This window comes from Ursus maritimus, unplaced genomic scaffold, assembly GCF_017311325.1.
Source record: "Ursus maritimus isolate PB19 unplaced genomic scaffold, ASM1731132v1 scaffold_11, whole genome shotgun sequence".
NCBI classification, from domain to species: domain Eukaryota; kingdom Metazoa; phylum Chordata; class Mammalia; order Carnivora; family Ursidae; genus Ursus; species Ursus maritimus.
In genome coordinates this window covers 45,107,179-45,127,582 of record NW_024423453.1, presented here as the reverse complement: position 1 = coordinate 45,127,582, position 20,404 = coordinate 45,107,179, and the positions used below count along the sequence as shown (strand labels likewise).

The window sequence follows — 20,404 nt, the reverse complement described above, 5'->3', positions numbered from 1 at the left end:
TTTCCTAAGTCACCTTCTAAGTGACCTCATCCACTTCATTAATTTACAACTCGCAAATTTATACCTCCAGACCGCACCATTCCCCGGAATTTCTGACTCTATATTCAACGGCTTACTGGACATTTCCTCTTCAAAGTCTATTAGAGACCCCCAAACTGTTATGACCAAGACCAAACGCCCAATTTTCCCTCACTTCCTATCTATCTACTCTTAATGTAGTCTTTGATAGACCTCTCAGTAAATGAAAAAACTTCATGCTTTCCGTTGTGCAGACCCAAACCATGGGAATCACCCTTACAGTGACCTACAAAAAAAAAATGAAAATTTGCATTAAGAATTGTGAAATAATATAAACGCACTCAAAATAGTAATGATTTTGCCATTTATGTACGTATTTATTTATTTATTATTTATTTTTTGGAAAAATAATGTTTTTAAGATCAATGTTTAAACAAGTTTTGGGGCACCTGGGTAGCTCAGTCGGTTAAGCGTCCAATTCCTTGTTTCAGCTCAGGTCATGATCTCAGGGTCATGAGATCAAGCCCTGCTTTGGGCTCTATTTATTATTTATTTTTAAAGATGTATTTGAGAGACAAAGAGAAAGCAAGAGTGGGAGAGAGAATCCCAAGCAGACTCCCTGCCAAGCATGGGGCCTCACTTGGGGCTCAATCTCACAACCCTGAGATCAGGACCTGAGCTCAAACCAAGAGTCAGTCACTTGACTGCACCACCCAGGTGCCCCTGAGCCTTTTTTTTAAAGCTACCTATAGGACGACTCCCTTCCATTCCAGTGATAAGCCAGAATTGACTATACCTACCTAATTTTGGTAAGCAAGAAAATGCACGTTTCCAGAAATAACTTACAGGAGTCAATCTTTATCTTGGATAATTTAAACACAGCTCCAAATGTCTATTTTAACTTTTTCATATAATTCTTATTCTAGACAACTCAATCTATATTTGTACTACCAAAGTTCTAATTCCTGATGCAATGCTAAATATTTTAGTTTAAAAATTTGAATTTTTTGAATCAAAAAAACCCACCCAAACTTAAAAAATGAATTATACTTTTGGTAATTACGTATACTGTTTCTATGAACATTCTTGTACATAGCTTTTGGTAAACATGTACACATTCCCACTAAGTATATACGTAGGAACAGAATGGCTGCGTGATAGGGAATATCAATTTTCGGGGTTTTTTTTAGATGCTGTCAAGTTATTTACCTAGTGCTTATGCCAGTCTGAACTTTCACCAGCAGTATACGAGAGTTGTAGTTCACATTCTCACTAATACTTGGATACTTTCCTCTTTTTTTTTTAAATTTTAGCCATTCTGATGGATGTGTAATAGTACCCCATTGTGACTTTAAGTTGCACTCCTTAATGACTAGTGAAGATGCTTATTGGCCTTTTAGCTATAGACTTTTAGTCATTTTCAATTAGGTTGCCTGCCTTTTTCTTAATAATTTCAATTCTTTACATGTCCTCAGTAAAAGTCTTTATTGTTGTGTGTGTCTGTGCATTTGGAAACAACCCGAAGTCTCCACAGTAGACTAGAAGAATAAAGTGTAGTGATTCTTATAACAGAATACTATGCAGCAATGACAGTCATTGCAGATGAATCTCACAGATAAAATGAACAAAATAAGGTACTCCTTAAAGATGTTTACTGGATTATTCCATTTAGATGTAGTTGAAAATTAGACAAGTTTAATATACTGTAATCTTCAAGAAGGCAGCGAGTAGTTGGAAGAGGACATGAAGTGGCTTCTAAGGTTTGAGTAATGTTCTGTCTCTAGATCTGAGTGCTGGTTACGTGGTTAAATGTAAACTCATTAAGCTGTATACTTATGATTAGTACATTTCTCTGTATGCATATTACACTTTGGAATGTTTAAAACAATACACGCAAAAACAACTTTTGTGTTTAATTGTGTGTGTGTGTATACACCCACGTGACAGACACAAAACCCTGCATATATACATACATGAAAAGAGAGAGAGACAGATTGTACGAAACAACTAAAAGATGATACTAGAATTACTGATTAAAACCAAAATTCTCTAATATTCTATATGAAAGGGGGTAAATGCATGTGTCCAAATTTGTTATGGTCACTAAATGATAATTCCCTTTTTTATCTCCCAAGAATCGGACTATTGCTTTTTATCTCTTGAAAGCATAGCCAAAGAGAACTGTGTGTTTTACGCTTCATTTCCTTTGTAGATCTTATTGTATGAGTATATGCAGTTTGGAGAAAGAACGTATCATATACTGTTTCCTGATAATAGTAGCTCAGAATGACTTCTTATTTACAAAACTCTTGGTAACTAACATCCAAACTGAATACCATTAATCAAACTAATGACTAGTTTTTATGTGGTGGGACACACATCAGGGAACAGGAAGACTGTAAGACTATGTGCTGAGAAACTGACGTTCTGTTATTTAGATAGAACTTCAATGAGTTTTAAATCTCAGTAAAAGCCCACAAGTAAACCTAATATGTTATTTGAAAATGATAAAAACATATAAATGAAAACTGAAATCAAGATAAAGAAAAATGAGTTCTTATTGGTGAAAGTAACGACTAAATAAATACAAACTGGGAAGAAAGCTACTAAAAAATCTTGGACTGAGAATCAGAAGACCTAAGTTTTACTCCCAGCTCCTAGACAGTGGTATGCCCCTTAAGAAAGCCATTGACCTTGGTTTTCTTACCTTCCAAATAAACAGGATGGACTATGATGTGCTGTATGAGCAAAAAATTGGCCTAAAGTACCCATCTGGATTAGATAACTAGAATACTGCTAACCTTATGACCTTAAGAAAGCTACATAAACATGCTCCACAACACAAACTTTTCATATATAGAGGGTGAAAGGTGTTGCCTGCTAGATTCACTGTATTAAATGGGGCCATATGTCAAGCACATGGTGCCTACCCTTGCATTAAGAGTGTGCCACAACTGTATTCACTCAAGTCCTAGCATCCTGAATCTATGAAAAAGCTACGTCTAATCAAGTTACCCAGATATTTTCACCATGATTAGTTTTTCTGCCTGAGTAATGATGGAAGAATGAGACCAAGAATAATATAAAATATGCAAAATTCCTTTGAACCCCTTAAAAGGGTTCCATAATACACAAACATAGGTAATCCACTTTGTAACATTTTTACAGTTCAGAAAATACTTTCATATAAATTTCAAATTATACCTTCAGAGAAGCTCTGTGAAATAGGTAGAGATTATTATTTCCAATTTACAGATGAGAAAATTGAGGACTGGAGAGGCAAAACAATTGCTCATTTGAGGTCACAAATGTATTAATGTGTTCTAGAACAGAACTAAGGTCTTCTGACTTGGGACAACAATGTTTCCACAGGTTGAAATTCCAAATAATCTTTTCGCCCAGTTACTGTGAGAAATTCATAAATCATATTGCTAATTCCTTCATTTTACAGATCAGGATTATTAAGATCCAAGGTGACTTATCTGAGGACACACGATGAGTCCCAATTCTCTGGAACTTCAATCCAATTCTTCTTCTTCCTCTTTAACTCAATTAATTTCACTTCAAATTTGTCATTATTAATCGTATTTCTTAATTATTTAATTGTGTATAGAGTAGGGCTTTCTTAGAGTGGGTGACTTTTGAACTGGGGCTGGAGGAATAAGGAGGCATATAATAGGTAAAAGGGAGAGGGCGAGGGCAAATTTGAGGAGGTGGTTGCAGTATGAACAACAGTACAAACTCACAGAGGGATCTGGACCACTGAAAAGTTCAGCAACCAGGAGCATGCTGGCAGTGGGAAGTGGAAGTGGAAAGAGAAAGGGGTGCCTGGGTGGCTCAGTCAGTTAAGCATCTGACTCTTGATTTTGGCTCAGGTCATGATCTCTGGGTCCTGGGGTGGAGCCCTGCGTGGGGCTCCTCACTCGGCAGGGAGTCTGCTGGAGATTCTCTCTCTCACTCTCTCTCTGCCCCTCCCCCTCACTCTCTCTCTCTCTCTCAAATAAATCTTTTAAAAAAGAGAGAGAAATAAATGACTGGAGATACACTGAGCATCACGAATCTGCTGACACTCTAAAACAGTAGTTCTCAAAGTGTAGTCCACTAAGACCTGAAGGTACCCAAGAACTTTTCTGGCGGTCCACAGAGTCAAAACTATTTTCATAATAATAATAATAATTTAAAAATATTAGTTACTTTGTTTCACCATACTGACATTTGCACTGATGGTGCAAAACCAATGGTGGATAAAAACTGCTGGTGCACAAATCAAGAAAATAATATTAATATGTACTAATAGTCATTGTATTCTTTACTATTGCATGCTAGCAGTAATTAAAGAAATAAATAATTTAAAAAATAGTGTTCATAAGTAATGTTCTTAAAGGAGTGGTAAAAAAATGTTAAGTTTATTGAATTTTGAAATTAAATCCACATTGTCTTTTTTAAATTTTTTTTTAAAGATTTTATTTATTTGACAGACAGAAACACAGCGAGAGAGGGAACATAAGTAGGAGGAGTGGGAGAGGGAGAAGCAAACTCCCCGATAAGCAGGGAGCCCGATGTGGGGCTCCATCCCAGGACCCTGGGATCATGACCTGAGCCGAAGGCAGACGCTTAACGACTGAGCCACCCAGGCACCCCAAAATCCACATTGTCTTAATATTCTGTGTGAAAAAAACGGGAAGTACCCATACAGCACTTTTGTTGCACAACAAACTATGCTATCTGTTCCTATGAAAAGCACTTGGGTGACTGATGTTCTAGCTAAACTAGATATTTTCATGGAACATCATTTTCATGGAACACCATTTTCAAGGAACACCACAGAAAGACTACGCTAGTTTAGTCTTAGATATTTAGCAAATAACTTTTCAACAGCGAATCAAGAGAGCTTGTAACTTCAACAAAAACTACAAAGAGCATAGCATTTGTTGCCAATAAAATAATGTAAATTTTCACACAAAAATTGGAATTTTAGAAAACTTAATATTCATCACCATGACCTTGACAGCTTTCCAATACTTAATAGACCTTCTGATGAGATCAGAAGGGACATTAAATGGATGTGATTTTTGATATTCTGTAATGAAATGTATCAACATTTGCAAAACCCAGCAAACCAATATTTCCTATGACCAATGCAGGATGCTATAAAATCATGTTTGGGCAAAAGAGCCATTCACTATAACTTAACAAGACTATACTGTATATTTGAAAGTTGCTCAGACAGTGAATCTTAGAAGTTCTCATCACAAGAAAAAAAAATGTGTAACTTTGTGAGGTTTGACGGATGTTAACTAAACTTATTGTAATCCTCTCACCATATTTACCTATATCAAATCATTATATTGTATACCTTGCACTAATACAATGTTATAGGTCAATTATATCTCAATAAAACTAGAAAAAAAAGCAGAAATTAAATTGTTCAATAATTAAGACACTAAAAAAACATGAATAGTCATAAAAGAAAGTCTAAAAAAAGTGCAAAACCAGTGGATTTTAGTGCAACAGAAAACAGAATGCTCACTAATCTGATTTCAGAATTTACACTGTAACTAGCTTTTAAAAAATTATCACTTGTTAAATTTTGGCATGGCATTAAAGAATATTCACAGTTATGAAAAGGCTATTGAAATAGTCTTCCCTTTTCTAATTACATGTCTGTGTGAGGTCATATCTTCTTTCAATCAAAACTTCAATCAAAACAATATATCACAAGGCCAATATGAGAATCTGGTTATCTTCTATTAAGACAGCCTGAAAGAGATATGCAACAATGTAAAACAATGGCTACTCTCCCCAAAATTTTTGTTTATTTTTGAAAATATAGTTATTTTCATAAGAATTAAGTTATGTTTATGTTAACATGCAATGAGTAGAGTTATTTTAAGTGATTTAATAAATATTTTAAAAATTTGTCTCAATTTATAACAAGGCAGTATTGGTAGATATAACTCATATCAACTAAAGCTCTCTGTGTCCTTAACCATGTTTCAGAGTATAAAGGCGTGCCGAGACCAACCATTTGAGAGCCACTGCCACGCAATATGCACTAAAATGGAGAAGACAGGATGGAATTCAGGCATCTAGTAACTGCAATAACAGATTCAAGGTGAAATGATGAGAGCCTGGCAAAGGCCATGCTAGTGGAGATGGGGAGAAATAGTCAGATGCAAGAGTCATTTCTAAACAAGAATCAACAGGGTAAGTAACTGATGAGACAATCAGGGACGCAGTTCATGGAAGAAAGATGCTTCTGCCATTTCTCATGAAAGGCTGAACACAAAGCTGGGAAATGCAGATGGAAGAGCTGGTTCATACATTAACTCTGAGGTTCAGTAGGGTATGGAAAATAATTATGGGGAGCTCACAGGAGCAGAGATAAAGATGTGGGAATAGCCACAGGTAAAGTAGAAATTACTCAGGGGGAAATTGATGAATAAGAAGCTGAAAGGACCAAGAATGAAAAACTGGTAAAAGCCAGTATTTCAAGACAGACAAAAAAGGAATAACCAGTGAAGATGGCTAATCAGTTGTAGTCAGAGAGGTAGAAAAATACTTTCAGGAGGGGTCAAGTGCTAGCAGCCAAAAGCTGGGTGTGTGGGGTACGAGACTGTGTGTCAGGATATAGAGGACAATCATTAGTTCTTATCAAGTAATAGAAGGACTCAAAAGAAAGTCAGTAGATTTGCTTAAAAGGAATAAAGTATCTTTACCAAAAAGTACAGTGGTGACAGGAGTTAATATAACAGGAGACAGAGTATTCAGAATACTAAGTGGTACATATTGTTTCATGTGTCACCACAATAATGTATGGCTTTCACAATTTAAAGAAATTCACAAAAAGGAAAGGAAAGAAAGGGGGGAGGGGAGGGGAGAGAAGGGAGAAATAATGAATATCCCTGAGAAAGTATAGACCATTGTAGGCTATTAGTTGAAGACATACAGCAGTGAACACAGGGAAAAAAAACAAAGTTAATGAAATGGGAATATAAAAACTTTTTTTTTTCAGTTGAGAGACCCTTCGGTATTTTTGTAAGCCCTCAGAGAAAAAAGAAAAAAAAAGCATATTGAAAACTTGGGACACGAAAGTAAGGTAATAGAGATAGGTGTCAGGAAGGGGTGGAAGAGATGGGACAGGGACTAAACAAAAGGAAGTCTCTTTTCCTGTTAAGTCGGAAGCAAAGGAGAAAAGAAAGGGTAAGGTTATAGGTAGCTTTAGCTTGAAGACAGAGAGATGCTGGGAGAGTTTCTCCCCAATGACTTCTATTTTTTTTTTTTTAAGTGAAAGCTAAGTCTGCATGCTAAGACTCAGGATAAAGATGAAACAATTATTAGAGAGAGAGAAAAATAGTGCCACTAAGGGCCAAGTAAAAGGATTATTGGAAATATAGTGAAGACCCAGCCAAGACTAGATCACCACACAAAATAAATCAATACAGATTCTTAATAACTGAAAACATCTACATCTGTAGAATTAAGCCAAAAGTATTATAATCAAATGAATACGAAACTTCTGGATGATATTAAAGAGTGTTGTAGTTAGACCTCTGGATCGTTCTGTCAACCATGCCCACGGTATAAGGGAGAGCTAACTATCGATACAAAGGGAATACTCACTACACATCCGCTCATTAATAGGTTGGCCTTTTTATTAGGTTATTCTCAGGAATCAGAGTAGTAACCATCCTTGAATAGTCATGAATTCATACTATTGTTCTCTTACAAGAGGACTAATAAAGGTCAGATGTTTCAAGTTACCGCACACATTCTATTAGTGATTTAATCAGTGTTTTGCTGTTATTCCAATCAGAGCTCTAGAAATATTATTTCATATTTACATCATCTCTCAGAGAAGCTATTTGTATGTACATAAATTTGAATAATTTGCTTCATGAATTCTAAGTGTAAATTTCCATAAAATGTCTATGGTAAAGGAACTCATTTATAAAAAGTTCTCTGCTTTCTGGAACATAGCAGTGATGTGCCTCTTTTAGGTAGTAGCACAAAGAGAATAGAGAAGACTTCTGCAAATATACTCTATTCTTTACTGTATTATTGTATTACTTATCTCCAAAAGGAAAAAAAAAAGGTACTTTTTTAAAAGTCAAATTCCTTAATTTGTGAAAAATTGGTAAGCTAAAAGAATGCAAACAAGTCACCTTCCGCAGGCATTATTCTACGTTTCATAAACCAAGTCCCAAATTTAGATCTCTTTGTAATTAACCTGGTCAAGAAACAGAATTTTGTGTATTCTTTTTCTGCTAGTTTGGCTTGACTTGTTTTAAATCTGAAAGCAAAATAGTGACAAAAACAAAAACAGTTAACCTTGAATATAAAATTACCAGAAGAATCATAAATGAAACTTGAGTAAGTCTTAAAAAATACAGCTGTCATAAATGAATGAATGAGTGAAATCAGGAGACTACTGAGATCAAACTTTTCCCTATACAAATGAGAAAATTGAGACACCCCCCTAAAATTAGTGAATTACTGAAAGTCATAAAGCCAACTAGCAAAAGTTCTAATTAAGATATAGCAGTGTTACCATGCCATCACAACTTAGCAGGACATACAAGGGAACTTTAAACAATACAGGTTTAGAAGTGTTACCTTTAATCACAATCCAAATGAGCCACTGACCAATCAAAAGATTTATTTGTTATCTCTATATAGTCAGTCACCCACTTTATTCCATTTGATTTAGCAAGCATAAGTAAGGCTCTTAAGGAAAGAATTTTGAAGTAGGCAGAATACAAAATTGTATGTGTGTGTGTGTAATATGTGTGTGTATATATACACATACACGGACTTTCACATATATATTAAGTATACATGTGTGAATATATATATGCCCTTTTATATTCTCCCTACTTCAAGATTCTTTGCATAAGAGCCTCACTTATGCATGCTAAATAAGTGTGTGTGTATATATTCGTTATATATGGTTACAATTAACAATATATTGTGTTAACAATCTCAATGAATTGTAAATATTTGAGATGAGACGGATGTATGTATATACATATACATTAGATGAGATATGTATATATACTTGTATTAGAGTTAATACATATATAATATGGTTCAACTGGAAAATAAAAAATATCATATAAAGAGTATTAGAATTAAATATAATCAAATGTCAAAATATACAGTATGGACAAAAAAGAATTGAAAAAGATCAAGAGGAGGGAGTTAACATTAGTTCTAATCATAGACTCATGAAACTGTGGGGACATAAAGAACTTTTACATTCTGTAACTTCCCACTGATGCTTGATTTGGGTAGCATACCTATTCAAGCAATGTTTATTCACTGTAGCAAAAAAGAACCACCCAAAGAAATCCATTTTCTCTTTGGACAGTTTCTATCATATCCTTTAAAATTGAACTTGTCTTCTTCTATGTTTCTCTTTGGTCTTGGTTCTATAACTTGACATCATACAAAAGAAGTCGAGTTCACCTTATGTGATAATTCCCCAAGTAGCGAGGTAATTACTCTTCTATTCTTCAAGGAAAACCACCCACAGTGCAATCGATCAAACAACAAATTTTCATGTTCCTGCAAACCCTGATTATGATTCTCTGAACAAACTCTCATGTAATTCTAACCATCACAAATGATGGCAACCAGAATTAAACCCACCATGATATTAACACTATTTTCTTTCTAAACACAGTATTTCTATCAGTGTCCAAGACCAAATTATTAAGCAGCCATGGCATGCTATCAATTTATATTAACCTTTTTCTCAACTGAAACTTCTAATTATTTTAAAACTTCCATAAGACAAGGTAATACTTGAGAGGAGTCCTAAAGGACTAGTAAGACCTTCACAGATTATGCAGGAAGTTGTCATTCTACACATAAATATGTCTACACATAAGCAATGGCAAGAGAAGTTTAGGAGCAAGGGCAGATCAGCCTTTCTAAAATAAAAGGGTAGTTTCACATAAAGTTTGGGATGTAAATTAGAGAAGCCCCTGAAAGTTAAAGTAAAGAGTTTGTACTGGGACCCATAAGGCAATAAGAAGACATTGTGGGTCCTGAGCTCAATATTAACAAGATAAAAACAGAAACAATATGCGAGATGAATGATAACAGAAATAATATGGCAAATAATTAGAAAAATATTGATGAAAACTGTTCAAAATGATGCTAAGTGGAGATGCAATGAACATGACAGATATAGGAAATCATTCTAAGAGAGAGAAAGACAGGTTCCATTTAAGTTTCATGCCTGAGTAGCTAGAGTAATGAGGATGCCAGTTTCAAAACCTGGGAAATTATTTGGAAAGGGAAGAACATTAATTCAGCTGATGGCAAAAGAAAAGCATGCCATTCGGCTGGGACTGTTCAATAGGTAGTAAGAAAATACGTAACTAAACATCAGTGACATATTAAACCTAGATATGTGATAGTAAGAATAATGTAGGCAGTTTTCAGTTGCATTCATTCCAGAGATTACCCATACCCTTTTGTAATCAGCCTTTCATCTTCTGGCCAATGCACTTACCTTGAACATTTTCACTAGGAGGAAAGCAGAGCTAAACTAAAATCAACCCACTCTATTAATCAATAGTAGGTAAGAAAATCAGAATAGGAAGAAAATAGCTAATATTATACTTAGCACATAGTAGCTTTGATTATTCAGTATTCCCACCCTTCTACCACATAAAACCGATGTGTACAAATGTTATCATTAAGTGGGACAATCTCTCTCTAAAGGAGACAAAAATATTTCTCATGAACAGATATCAACAATTTTACACACACAATTTTTTTAAATTTGTGAACAAACTAATATAAAGAAATCACATTGTTTACCATTATGCACACAGAACCACAGTAAAAATTCCTTTGTCGTGATTTTAAAGGTAGAGTGCCAACAGTTAGGAGGAAAGATCATGAAGAAGACAGGATAAATTCATGCTAACGTGACCACACACTAATATAAATCATAGCAGCCCTCATCTAGTATTCATCAAGGGCTTATTATTAAGCTTCCCCATACCTAAGATACAAGTTTGGGCCAAAAGTGGAAGAAAGGAGATTTTAAATTTAACTTGTAATTATATTAGTGCACTTATTATAAGCTATCAGATATTTGAAATTCAAATAGTCCTCAACAAATGGTAGAAGGTTCCCTAGGCTCAATAATGGTAAAATATGGCAGCATGTGCCAAAGAGGTTACAGCCTGGCCAAATTCAGTATGTATGTATGTATTTTATTTTATTTTGAAGATTTGAGAGAGAGAGAAAGCATGCGAGAGAGAGCACATGTGAGTAGGGGGAAGGGCAAAGGGAGAGGGAGAGAGAGAATCTCACGCAGAACTCACAGAGAGCACAGCCCAATGTGGGGCTGGATCTCATGACCCTGAGATCACAACCCCAAGATCACCACCTGAGCGGAAATCGAGAGTCGGATACCCAACTGACTGAGCTACCCAGGCACCCCTGAATTCAGTATTTAAAAGTGTTATTATGTCTATTGGGAGCACAAATAGATATGACAAGTAATGTTTTGAGATAATTATGTTTTGTTTTGTTTTTGTTTATTCAAACAAAAATTCTGAAAGTATATTTTATTTTTTTTTAAAGATTTTATTTATTTGACAGAGAGAGAGCAGCAGAGGGAGAAGCAGACTCCCCACTACGCAGGGAGCCCAATGTGGGACTCCATCCCAGAACCCCAGGATCACAAACTGAGCTGAAGGCAGACACTTCACCAACTGAGCCACGCAGGCACCCTGAAAGTATATTTTAATATGTTCTGGTTTCATGTATGATACACATATAAATATAAATTTATAAACCTATGCCTTCTTGTAAATTACGGCAGGCAGCAAGTGGCTCACTTATATCGCCAGCCCCCAATCACTATTTGAGACATATTTCTTCCTATTGGTTTAGATCAGAAAAGAGAAATATTTTCTGGGTTTGAAAGACACACTTCTAAAATACAAGTATTCATGAAATTCCAAGATGAAATTCTACCACTGAAGGTTTTTAAATCCTTATTATTAACACAGGACCAAGATATATTTATTTTATATGGTAGAGCTTTCCAAGACAATGAACCAAAAATAAGGGAAGATCTGTCTAAATCCGTATTGAGATAAAATTTTCAAATGATTCTATCTCATTCTATTGGATAATAGTAAGGCCATAATCAAATACAGTATGTTAGAATCAAAGGATCTTAAAAATCTGACAAATTGAAATGACCTTAAGTATCACCATCTGGTCTAACCACCTATCCAATGTTCAAACTTTCTATAAAATATGTTTGCCAAATAAATACCCCTCAGTAACAAGTGCCTCCAGTTATACAGAACTTCACTACCTCACTTTCCAGTCAACTATATTTAGGCAGAACTCTTATTAGAAAGTTCTTCCTGAGAGCTAAAAATATCCTACCCATAGCTTCTACTCATTAGTCCTGGTTTTCACTATTGGTGCCAGCAGCGAAGTCTGCTTTCTCATTTACATCATAGTTTTTTTCAACGATTTGAAAACAACTTTCAAATTTCTCAGTTTTTTCAGTCTCCGTAAAATGACATGATTTTAATGATCTCAATTGTTCTTATTTCTCTCCCCTGAAAATACTCACTAGCACAAAGCAGAAAGCTCTGTAAATCTGGCTTTAAATAAATATCATCCTATTAAGTGAAGTAATATACCTTACAATTGGTAAAATAAAAATACTAGTTTAAGTAACTATATATACTCATTGGTATCATATATATTATCTACATGTAATACATATTTTATACATACATAAATCTTTACCGTATTACCTAATTTTTTCCAAATGCTCTCTACCATACTGTGTTTCCCCCATCCTATTCTTGCACAGATGATTTCTAGACAAAATTGCAATTTGTACTTCCATCTATCTTTTTTAGTTTCAGCCCATCACTTTAACCCTTCAAGATCATAGTGGATCCTAATTCTGTCTCAGATATTCATTATATGTCCCCAAATCACATGATCCTGTTTGGGTAAGTGTTCCCTCTGTACAGTCTTATTTTGGTCATTGATAAAATGTTAAACATGGTAAGGCCAAAATTTCACTAGGAAACATCATCCAGGTTGGAAATGTTTCACTAATTACCCAGTTGTTAACTCATCTAGTTGTCCCTATATTAAGACCATATTCCTAAATATGGTCCATAGGGACTATATAAGTTATTTTCAAGTTCCTTAACAAAATCCAAATATAATAACTTGTAAGAGCCAAAGATCTTTAGATTTTTATCCATTCTTTAAACAAATTTTTATTGTATGTATACTTTGTGTCAGGCACTAAATTTGTCTCATCTCTGGTGATTGAATCAATAAGACACTGCTCCCAAGGAGCTTACAATCTAGTGGGGAAAGCAAATAATGATAATTGATGATTACCATACAGTGTTATAAACATGATAGGCAATTAGGGAACTATGGAGGCACAGAGTGTAATTTTCTAAATCAAATTATCAGATTAGGAAAGGTTTCCCAAAGGAGATAGCAAGGTTTGAGTTTGAGGTCATTATGGGACAGTCAGATTAAAATCTGGTTTTATGGGTGTGGTGCTCTTAAGAGAGAAGTCTGGGCCAGGCATATAGACTCAGGTGTGTTAAAAAGAAAACCACCGGCCCAAAATGGTGTCCTTAAGCCAAGTCACTAAATATGGACCTAATACCTAACCCAACTGCATTTCAACCTGCCCTAAAAATGTAGTCTTAACTGGTCAGTCAGGAATTTTCTAATCAGCATCAATGAGGAATCTGTCACATGTGCCCTCTCCATCCCCCCAAAGATGAGGTAATCCACCTAATAAAATCCCTTGCCCTTCCCCTTAAGGGAAGGTAGCCTTGCCTGAAGCAATCCTTTCTTTTGCAAATAACTTCTTGCCACATTCTCCTTTGTATAGAAACCTTCCATTTTGTACAACTCCTCAGAGTATCTCTCTACTTGCTAGATGGACCACTGCCCAATTCTTGAGTTGCTTAATAAAGCCAATTAGATCTTCAAATTTACTCAGTTGAATTTTGTTTTCTAAGAAGAGTCAACAGTGAAAGATGATATTTATAGCCATGGATTTGGATAAGACCACTGAGGCAGGAGTTAACTAAAGAAAAAAGGAAAGCATTGGTATTTCAGGTATAGGGAAGAATACTTCCAGAGGTGTGAAATGTCAAGTGTGTACGAGACCTGACTCATAAGCATTGGGTTGGGAGGGGGGCTGGGATAGAAAGATACTGCTGGAGGTATTAGAGGCCAGTTCAGCAAGAGCTTTGTCTGTGGAGAGACAGAAAGCTACTGAGGCCATAAAGGGCTCTAAGCTTTGGAATTACTTGCGTAGATTGAAGATTTAGAAAACATCCTATAGGGTCAGTGTCCAATATGAACTGATGGAGGAAGACAAGAAGCAGGGGAACTAATAAAGAGTCACCAAAATGGGTAGAGAGGAGTATTTAAAGCAGTACTCACAGGGAAGTGAAAATGAAGGACATATTCCAGAGAGGAGAAAGACTCTGACTTGACAAGTCTTGGACACTACTGAATTTGAGACACATCAGTAGAAAGAGAAGTTCTAAGGCGATCCCCAGCATTTCAGTTGGCAAAAGAGAGTGGTATCACTTGCTAGATAAAGGAACACTGCATCAGGAGTGGTGGGAGGATTTCTGAACTCGGGTTTTATCATTTTAAGTTGAATCTGAGGTCAACATAGGATAGCCAGGTAGAAAATATTGGATGTATGGGTATGGCATTCTTCAAAGAATTCTGGGATGGACATAGACCTTAGGAGTTAACAGTGAATAGATGGTAGTTACAGCCATAGATTTGGATGGAATCACTCAAGCAGACTATATAGACAGAGGAGAGACCAATAGATGAAGGTTAACATCGAATTCAAGCTGTAAAATAAAAAGCTTACTATATCCAAGGACTTAATCAAAATTTTTTCTCATTTACAGTTTATTTCTTATATTTTAATATGTATTAAATTTCTAAAGTTTTTGAAAGGAAATTTATCAGATGGCTTGTCAATGTGGTACTACCGTTCCACTTATACATCAAAAAACAATAGCATAAATTTATGTTATAGCATCTCAAAACAACATGAGTTAAAAATATATATATAGTAAAAGAGCCAGGAAAAGTTTATGATACAATTCAAGCTCAACATCAAAATTAAACCCTAGGATGTTAAGGACCCCAAGTGTTTTATTTCTTCCACATTTTAAAACCTTTTTCTTCTTATTTACAGTCTTGGTTGGGGGAGAGAACATCGTTACAACAGTAAAATGGGAAATTGTCGCTCACATTTGTTACACTCACACATTAACTGCATGTGTGTATACAACTCCATTGCTTCATCAACTCTATTCAAAAAGAAAAAAAAAATTAAATAAATAAAAATATCACTGGGCAAGATTCCACCATATTGAAGAGCATTACGGTGGTCTGTACCTAACTTTCATAATCTCAAATATTCCTCTTAATCAAAACGCTGTATATTTTATCAACTTTTCCAAGATGGGCTAACTGGATCTAATACAAATGATTTGCATATTCTTTCACAGCACATTATTACAGCTGAGAGTCTTAATCTGGATGTTCAAAGAAATTCAGTATAATGGATCCAAACACAGCCAGAGAAAACTCTAGTCTTCTGAAATTCATAATTCAGTGTTAATAAATAAAAGTTCTTAATAAAATGCTCAAACAAAAAAAATATATAAATCTTATTCTGCAATGCACACCTACTTTTTAATAAGTCAGATTTTTGGCAGCATCACCATGGCAACTGTTAATAAAGTTTTATCTAGTCTCATAATTATAATAAAATTAAATAAATAAAGTAAAAAATTTAAATTTTACAGTAGAAATTTTCAAAATAAAATTTCAATTAATTACATAACATTTCTAAAATACTGTGATATGGGCTTACCAAGGGTATGCTGGGTCTTCTATTCGGCGATTTCCATGTTCACCAAGAGAACCTTACTGTTTCATTTTTAACCTACTAGATTTAACTTTAAAAATCTGTCTTAAATAACTATAGACACTGCAAATATATAGCCAGTTTATATATAAGACAATTTAATCGCATAATTCTGAAAAGGACAGAATGTCCCGTAAAGGACTTTTGTAAGATACATGATAGTTAGGGGCTCCTGGGTGGCTCCGTGGGTTAAGCATCCGACTCTTGGTTTCAGTTCAGGTATGAGCTTTTACTATATATTCATCTCATGGGTCATGAGATTGAGCCCCATGTTGGGCCCCGCACTCAGTGGGTAGTCTGCTTGAAGATTCTCTCCTCCTGCCCCCCCCTCTAAAATAAATACATCTTAAAAAAAAAGAAAAGATATATGGTAGTTCTAAGGCTTACTGCTGCCATCTTCCGAATTCTTTGATTTATGACATTTGATTGGGGCGGGGGGGGGGCAGGAGGCAGTGGAAAAGAGTCCTATCAGCTTCTACATATAGAGAAATTTGGCTGGTTGAAGTTGGCCTGACTCCACACATAAAATCACCATGACTGTTAACACATATGCAACAGTTTGTATCAATATGCCAATATTCATCAGGTAAAAGATTAATGTAAAAATATCTAAAACATGAGAATATGTCCTTTCTCTTGGGACGAGTAAGGCCTGACAATTCCCAGTTCCCTAAAAGGCTTATCTCCTGGTTGTGACACAAAAACTCTGAACACTGAAGAGTAGTGATAGTTGCGGATGGTGATTATTCCTAAACCTGCCCCATCAGATACTTCATACCCAGCTGGGCAGATGGTCAAGGAGGGACACATGAATATAATTCAGGGCCATCCTGTAATACACCCAGAAATCTGGCCCTAACATCAGGTTCGACAGCACTGAAATAAGTAGGACTAATAAACTTGAAAACCAAGAGATACTTCTAAATAGGGAGCTTTATTTAATGCTAGTCCATATGTGCATCGTGACACTGTCTCCAGACTTGCAGTCTCACATATTCATACCAATATCCATTCCAAAACACCAATTCGAATATCCTTTCTTAACAAAATAAACTTCCCAAAATGTTCCTTACTATCTCATACCAAATATCTACAAAACCATAATAGTCTATCTTTAAATAATGTTGATGCTGAGATGTTACCTGTGATCAATACAGTATTTGAAACATCTTAATTAAAAAAATGACCTGTAACAGCAAATTAATTTTTATCCCAAATCACTGCATATGTGATCTTATTACCTAAAAACACATTATGTTTGTGAAAGTTATTTACTTACATGCTCTTCAATTGCTCTAACCATTAGGTATTATTAAAAATAATGCTGTTATTCACCAGTAGTATTAACCCTTCTTATTAAAAAAAGAAAAAAAAAAGAGTCCAAACCACAAAAGGAGAAGTGGGTGATTTGGATTTAGATTTTGTTTTTACAAGTAACTTCAAACTTAGTGACATATTTTTTGAAAAAATACTCATTTTCCAATCTAAGCACTTTGAAGAAAATATTGAAATAGAAAACTGACCTACTATGTGAATCTTCTTCTTCCATGAATCAACATAAATACACCTTAAAAATCATACTTTAGCTAATTTTTAAATTGATACTCATTTTTAGGAATATTTTTTAGAAAAATCATCTTTTTGAACTGCTATTTGCTCAAAACATGGAATTTCAGTATCCAATTATAGTTGCATATTTAGGGTAAGAAAGAAATAGTAACTTTTTTTCTAATTTTATAAAAGATGTATAGATATTATATAATCCCAGAGCATGAACAAAACTTTATAAAACTTTACCTTAAACACAAGGAATTAGCTCTCACATTCTAAACCTCCCCTTGTGAAACCAATGGGTACATATTCTGATATGAAAAGTTCTGCTGATATGTGTTTCAATAAACCATCTTACTTTGATAAAATGCAATAACATTTCTCCATATAATAATATAAGACATGAAGGACGTACGATGGGCATAGATACTGCTTCTTTTTCCCCTTCCCTTTCTTTGAAGACTTCTCTTTAGAATAAGCTTCTTCAACCCACAAGGAAATTAAAATAAAAAAGGCAATCGCCAATAAAAACTTCATCTTGAAAGTTAAATTTCAGGAGATCAATCTACAAGAAAGAACAAGAAAATGTTTACATAAAATGATAACAATACGACTCTAAAGACTATGACCATTACTGCTCAATGGACGAATACATTTATACATGAAATTCTCATTGCTCAAACCTATGTGGTTAGCCTTCACTATATATTTGTGATGTTTAGTAGTAAGGCTCAAATGGAATAATGACTCATAAAAAATACTATCCCAAGGAGGTATAAAAAATAAATAGGCAAAATTTCTGATTTTATAGAGAAAATCGAAAATTGACATTGAATTGCACAATATATCAATGTACGTTTAGAAAGCTACCTGCAAGGATGTTTAACACAATGTTAAAATGGTTACCTTCTTCTTGTACATTTGGATTTTTTATTTCCTTTTTCAATTTCTATATTTTTTAATTTTGCAAGTATATTTTTTTTCAAAAATAACAAAACTATTCTAATGGAAAAGACAACGCTATTAAAGAATTGACAGATAAAAGAAAAAACTAGTATCTAAGTTTCACACTTTAAATTCATTGTTTTTATTTATACACAGTAAATTTGCAAGTTACCTTTTACCTAAAAAGGGTGCATACTGATTTAAGGTAGCTTGTTGGCTTTCCCACTTTCATGTTACTAACATTTATTGAGGATGATTTTTAACTCCACCAATTCTAGGTAACATAATATGAAAAACAAAACAAAACAAAAACCCGGCAAGTATGGTCAGACTCTTCCAAATAATCTTCTTAGTCCTATTTTAATAACATTTTCTATGCTCAAATGAGAATTATATTCTTGCCGGTCTGATGCATCCAAAAAAAAAAGAAAAGAAAGAAAGAGAAAGAAAGAACTTGAAGGGTCTAGTAACACTGGAATATTTAAGTCTCTTTTGCAGTCCTTCGTTTCCAAACCATAAATTGTTTCTCCATGATTGTTTTCTGCAGGCTAAGAGATCTATCAGATTCCTCAACATTCACTTAATTCCTTTCTCACCCTTATAATTTTGCCTCTCTTATGTCATATTTTGCACCTCCTTTTCTCCTAGGAATTCTTATTTTCTCCCATTTACCCTTTACAGCCCCTATGGCAAGCCAGAAGAGCTAATTCCCTGGTCCCCTCTACTGAGGACAACAGAGGGGGCTTATCATGCCAAGAGCAACAACAGAAGGCTCTCCTCTGTCAACTTCAGCTTTGGACGCTCCCTTCCCCCATCCTACGGTGGCATCTGCTTTCAGATACCTCGGCCCACAGCAGCAGGTACTTCTCCCACCTTCACATTCTTCCCCAGGAAAACAGGAGGGCCGTCCTAACGGTTTGAAGTGTCCAGAGAAATCCAACACTACGCTCCCTGTCTTCACCTCCAACCTTTCTTTTTTTTTTTCCACCTCCAACCTTTCAAAGGGGACAGCCGCAATGACTGAAGGAGCTATACAAACAAAACAACGCAAGGAGCCCTCCCCGCAAATCCTGTGTTCCCCCAATTCCCCCCAGCTCTCTGCATCCCTCCAGCCGGAGCGTATCCGCGGACGCCACCGCATCGGTGCATCCATGACCCGGCTGCCCGGCGCCCCGCGCCCCTTTACCCGCGCAAGACTGAGCTCGCTCGCCTCCTCCCCCTGCACGCCGCAGTGCTCCCCGCGCCTCCACCACCCCAGGCTTGACCCCGTCTTTCCGCAGAGCGTCGTTCCCGTCCCCAGACCACCGCCGCCTCCCACTGCGGGTCTTCTCCTGCCCTCCACCCCACCCCCAGCCAAGGGCCCCCGATACTTACCCGAGGCGTCCCCGCCCGCAGCCGCCAGGCGAGGACGCGGCGGCTCGGGGCCCAGACGGCGGTGGCTTCTGGGGGTGCGGCGGGAGCTGAGCGGGGGCAGCTGCGTCCCCGCCGCCCGCGCCACCGCCAAGCTCGGCTGACGCGCCTGCTCCGGCCGCGGAGTCTGCGCCGTGGCGCACCGCCGCCCTGGCGTCCGCAGCCGCGCTCGGGGCCGTTGCGGGGCCGCCGGCCGCACTGCCGGGAGCCGGGGAAGGCGGGCTGGCGGGACAGCAGGCTGGCGCGACGGCGGGCCGGCGGGCCGGCGGGCCGGCGGGGCAGGGGAGGGAAAAGGTGTTCCGACCAAGCGTGGAAGGACGTCACAGCACCTTCCCCTCCGGGCACTGGAGGGCTTTCTGTGAAATGTAGTCCCCCTGCAGGGGACTAGAAAAGACGGGCGCGGGGAAAGGGGGATAAGGACCGTTTTGGTACAGAAGGAAACCTTTCAAGGAGCTGGAATTCGTTTAGGGTCAACTT

At 36.5% G+C, this 20,404-nt stretch overlaps 1 protein-coding gene across 1 annotated transcript in view; it reads right to left on the bottom strand.

Annotated features, from left to right (window-relative positions):
• The window catches only part of GLRB (glycine receptor beta), a 94,598-nt gene extending 74,615 nt beyond the window's left edge, over positions 1 to 19,983 (bottom strand). Inside the window, exons 1-2 of the mRNA XM_040626397.1 lie at positions 19,892 to 19,983; positions 17,988 to 18,137 (exon numbers count right to left, since the gene is read on the bottom strand). Of these exons, the coding sequence (XP_040482331.1) occupies positions 17,988 to 18,109 (122 nt within the window). The 5' untranslated portion in view covers positions 18,110 to 18,137; positions 19,892 to 19,983. The remainder of the gene's footprint in view (positions 1 to 17,987; positions 18,138 to 19,891) is intronic.
• Positions 19,984 to 20,404: the final 421 nt, after the last annotated feature.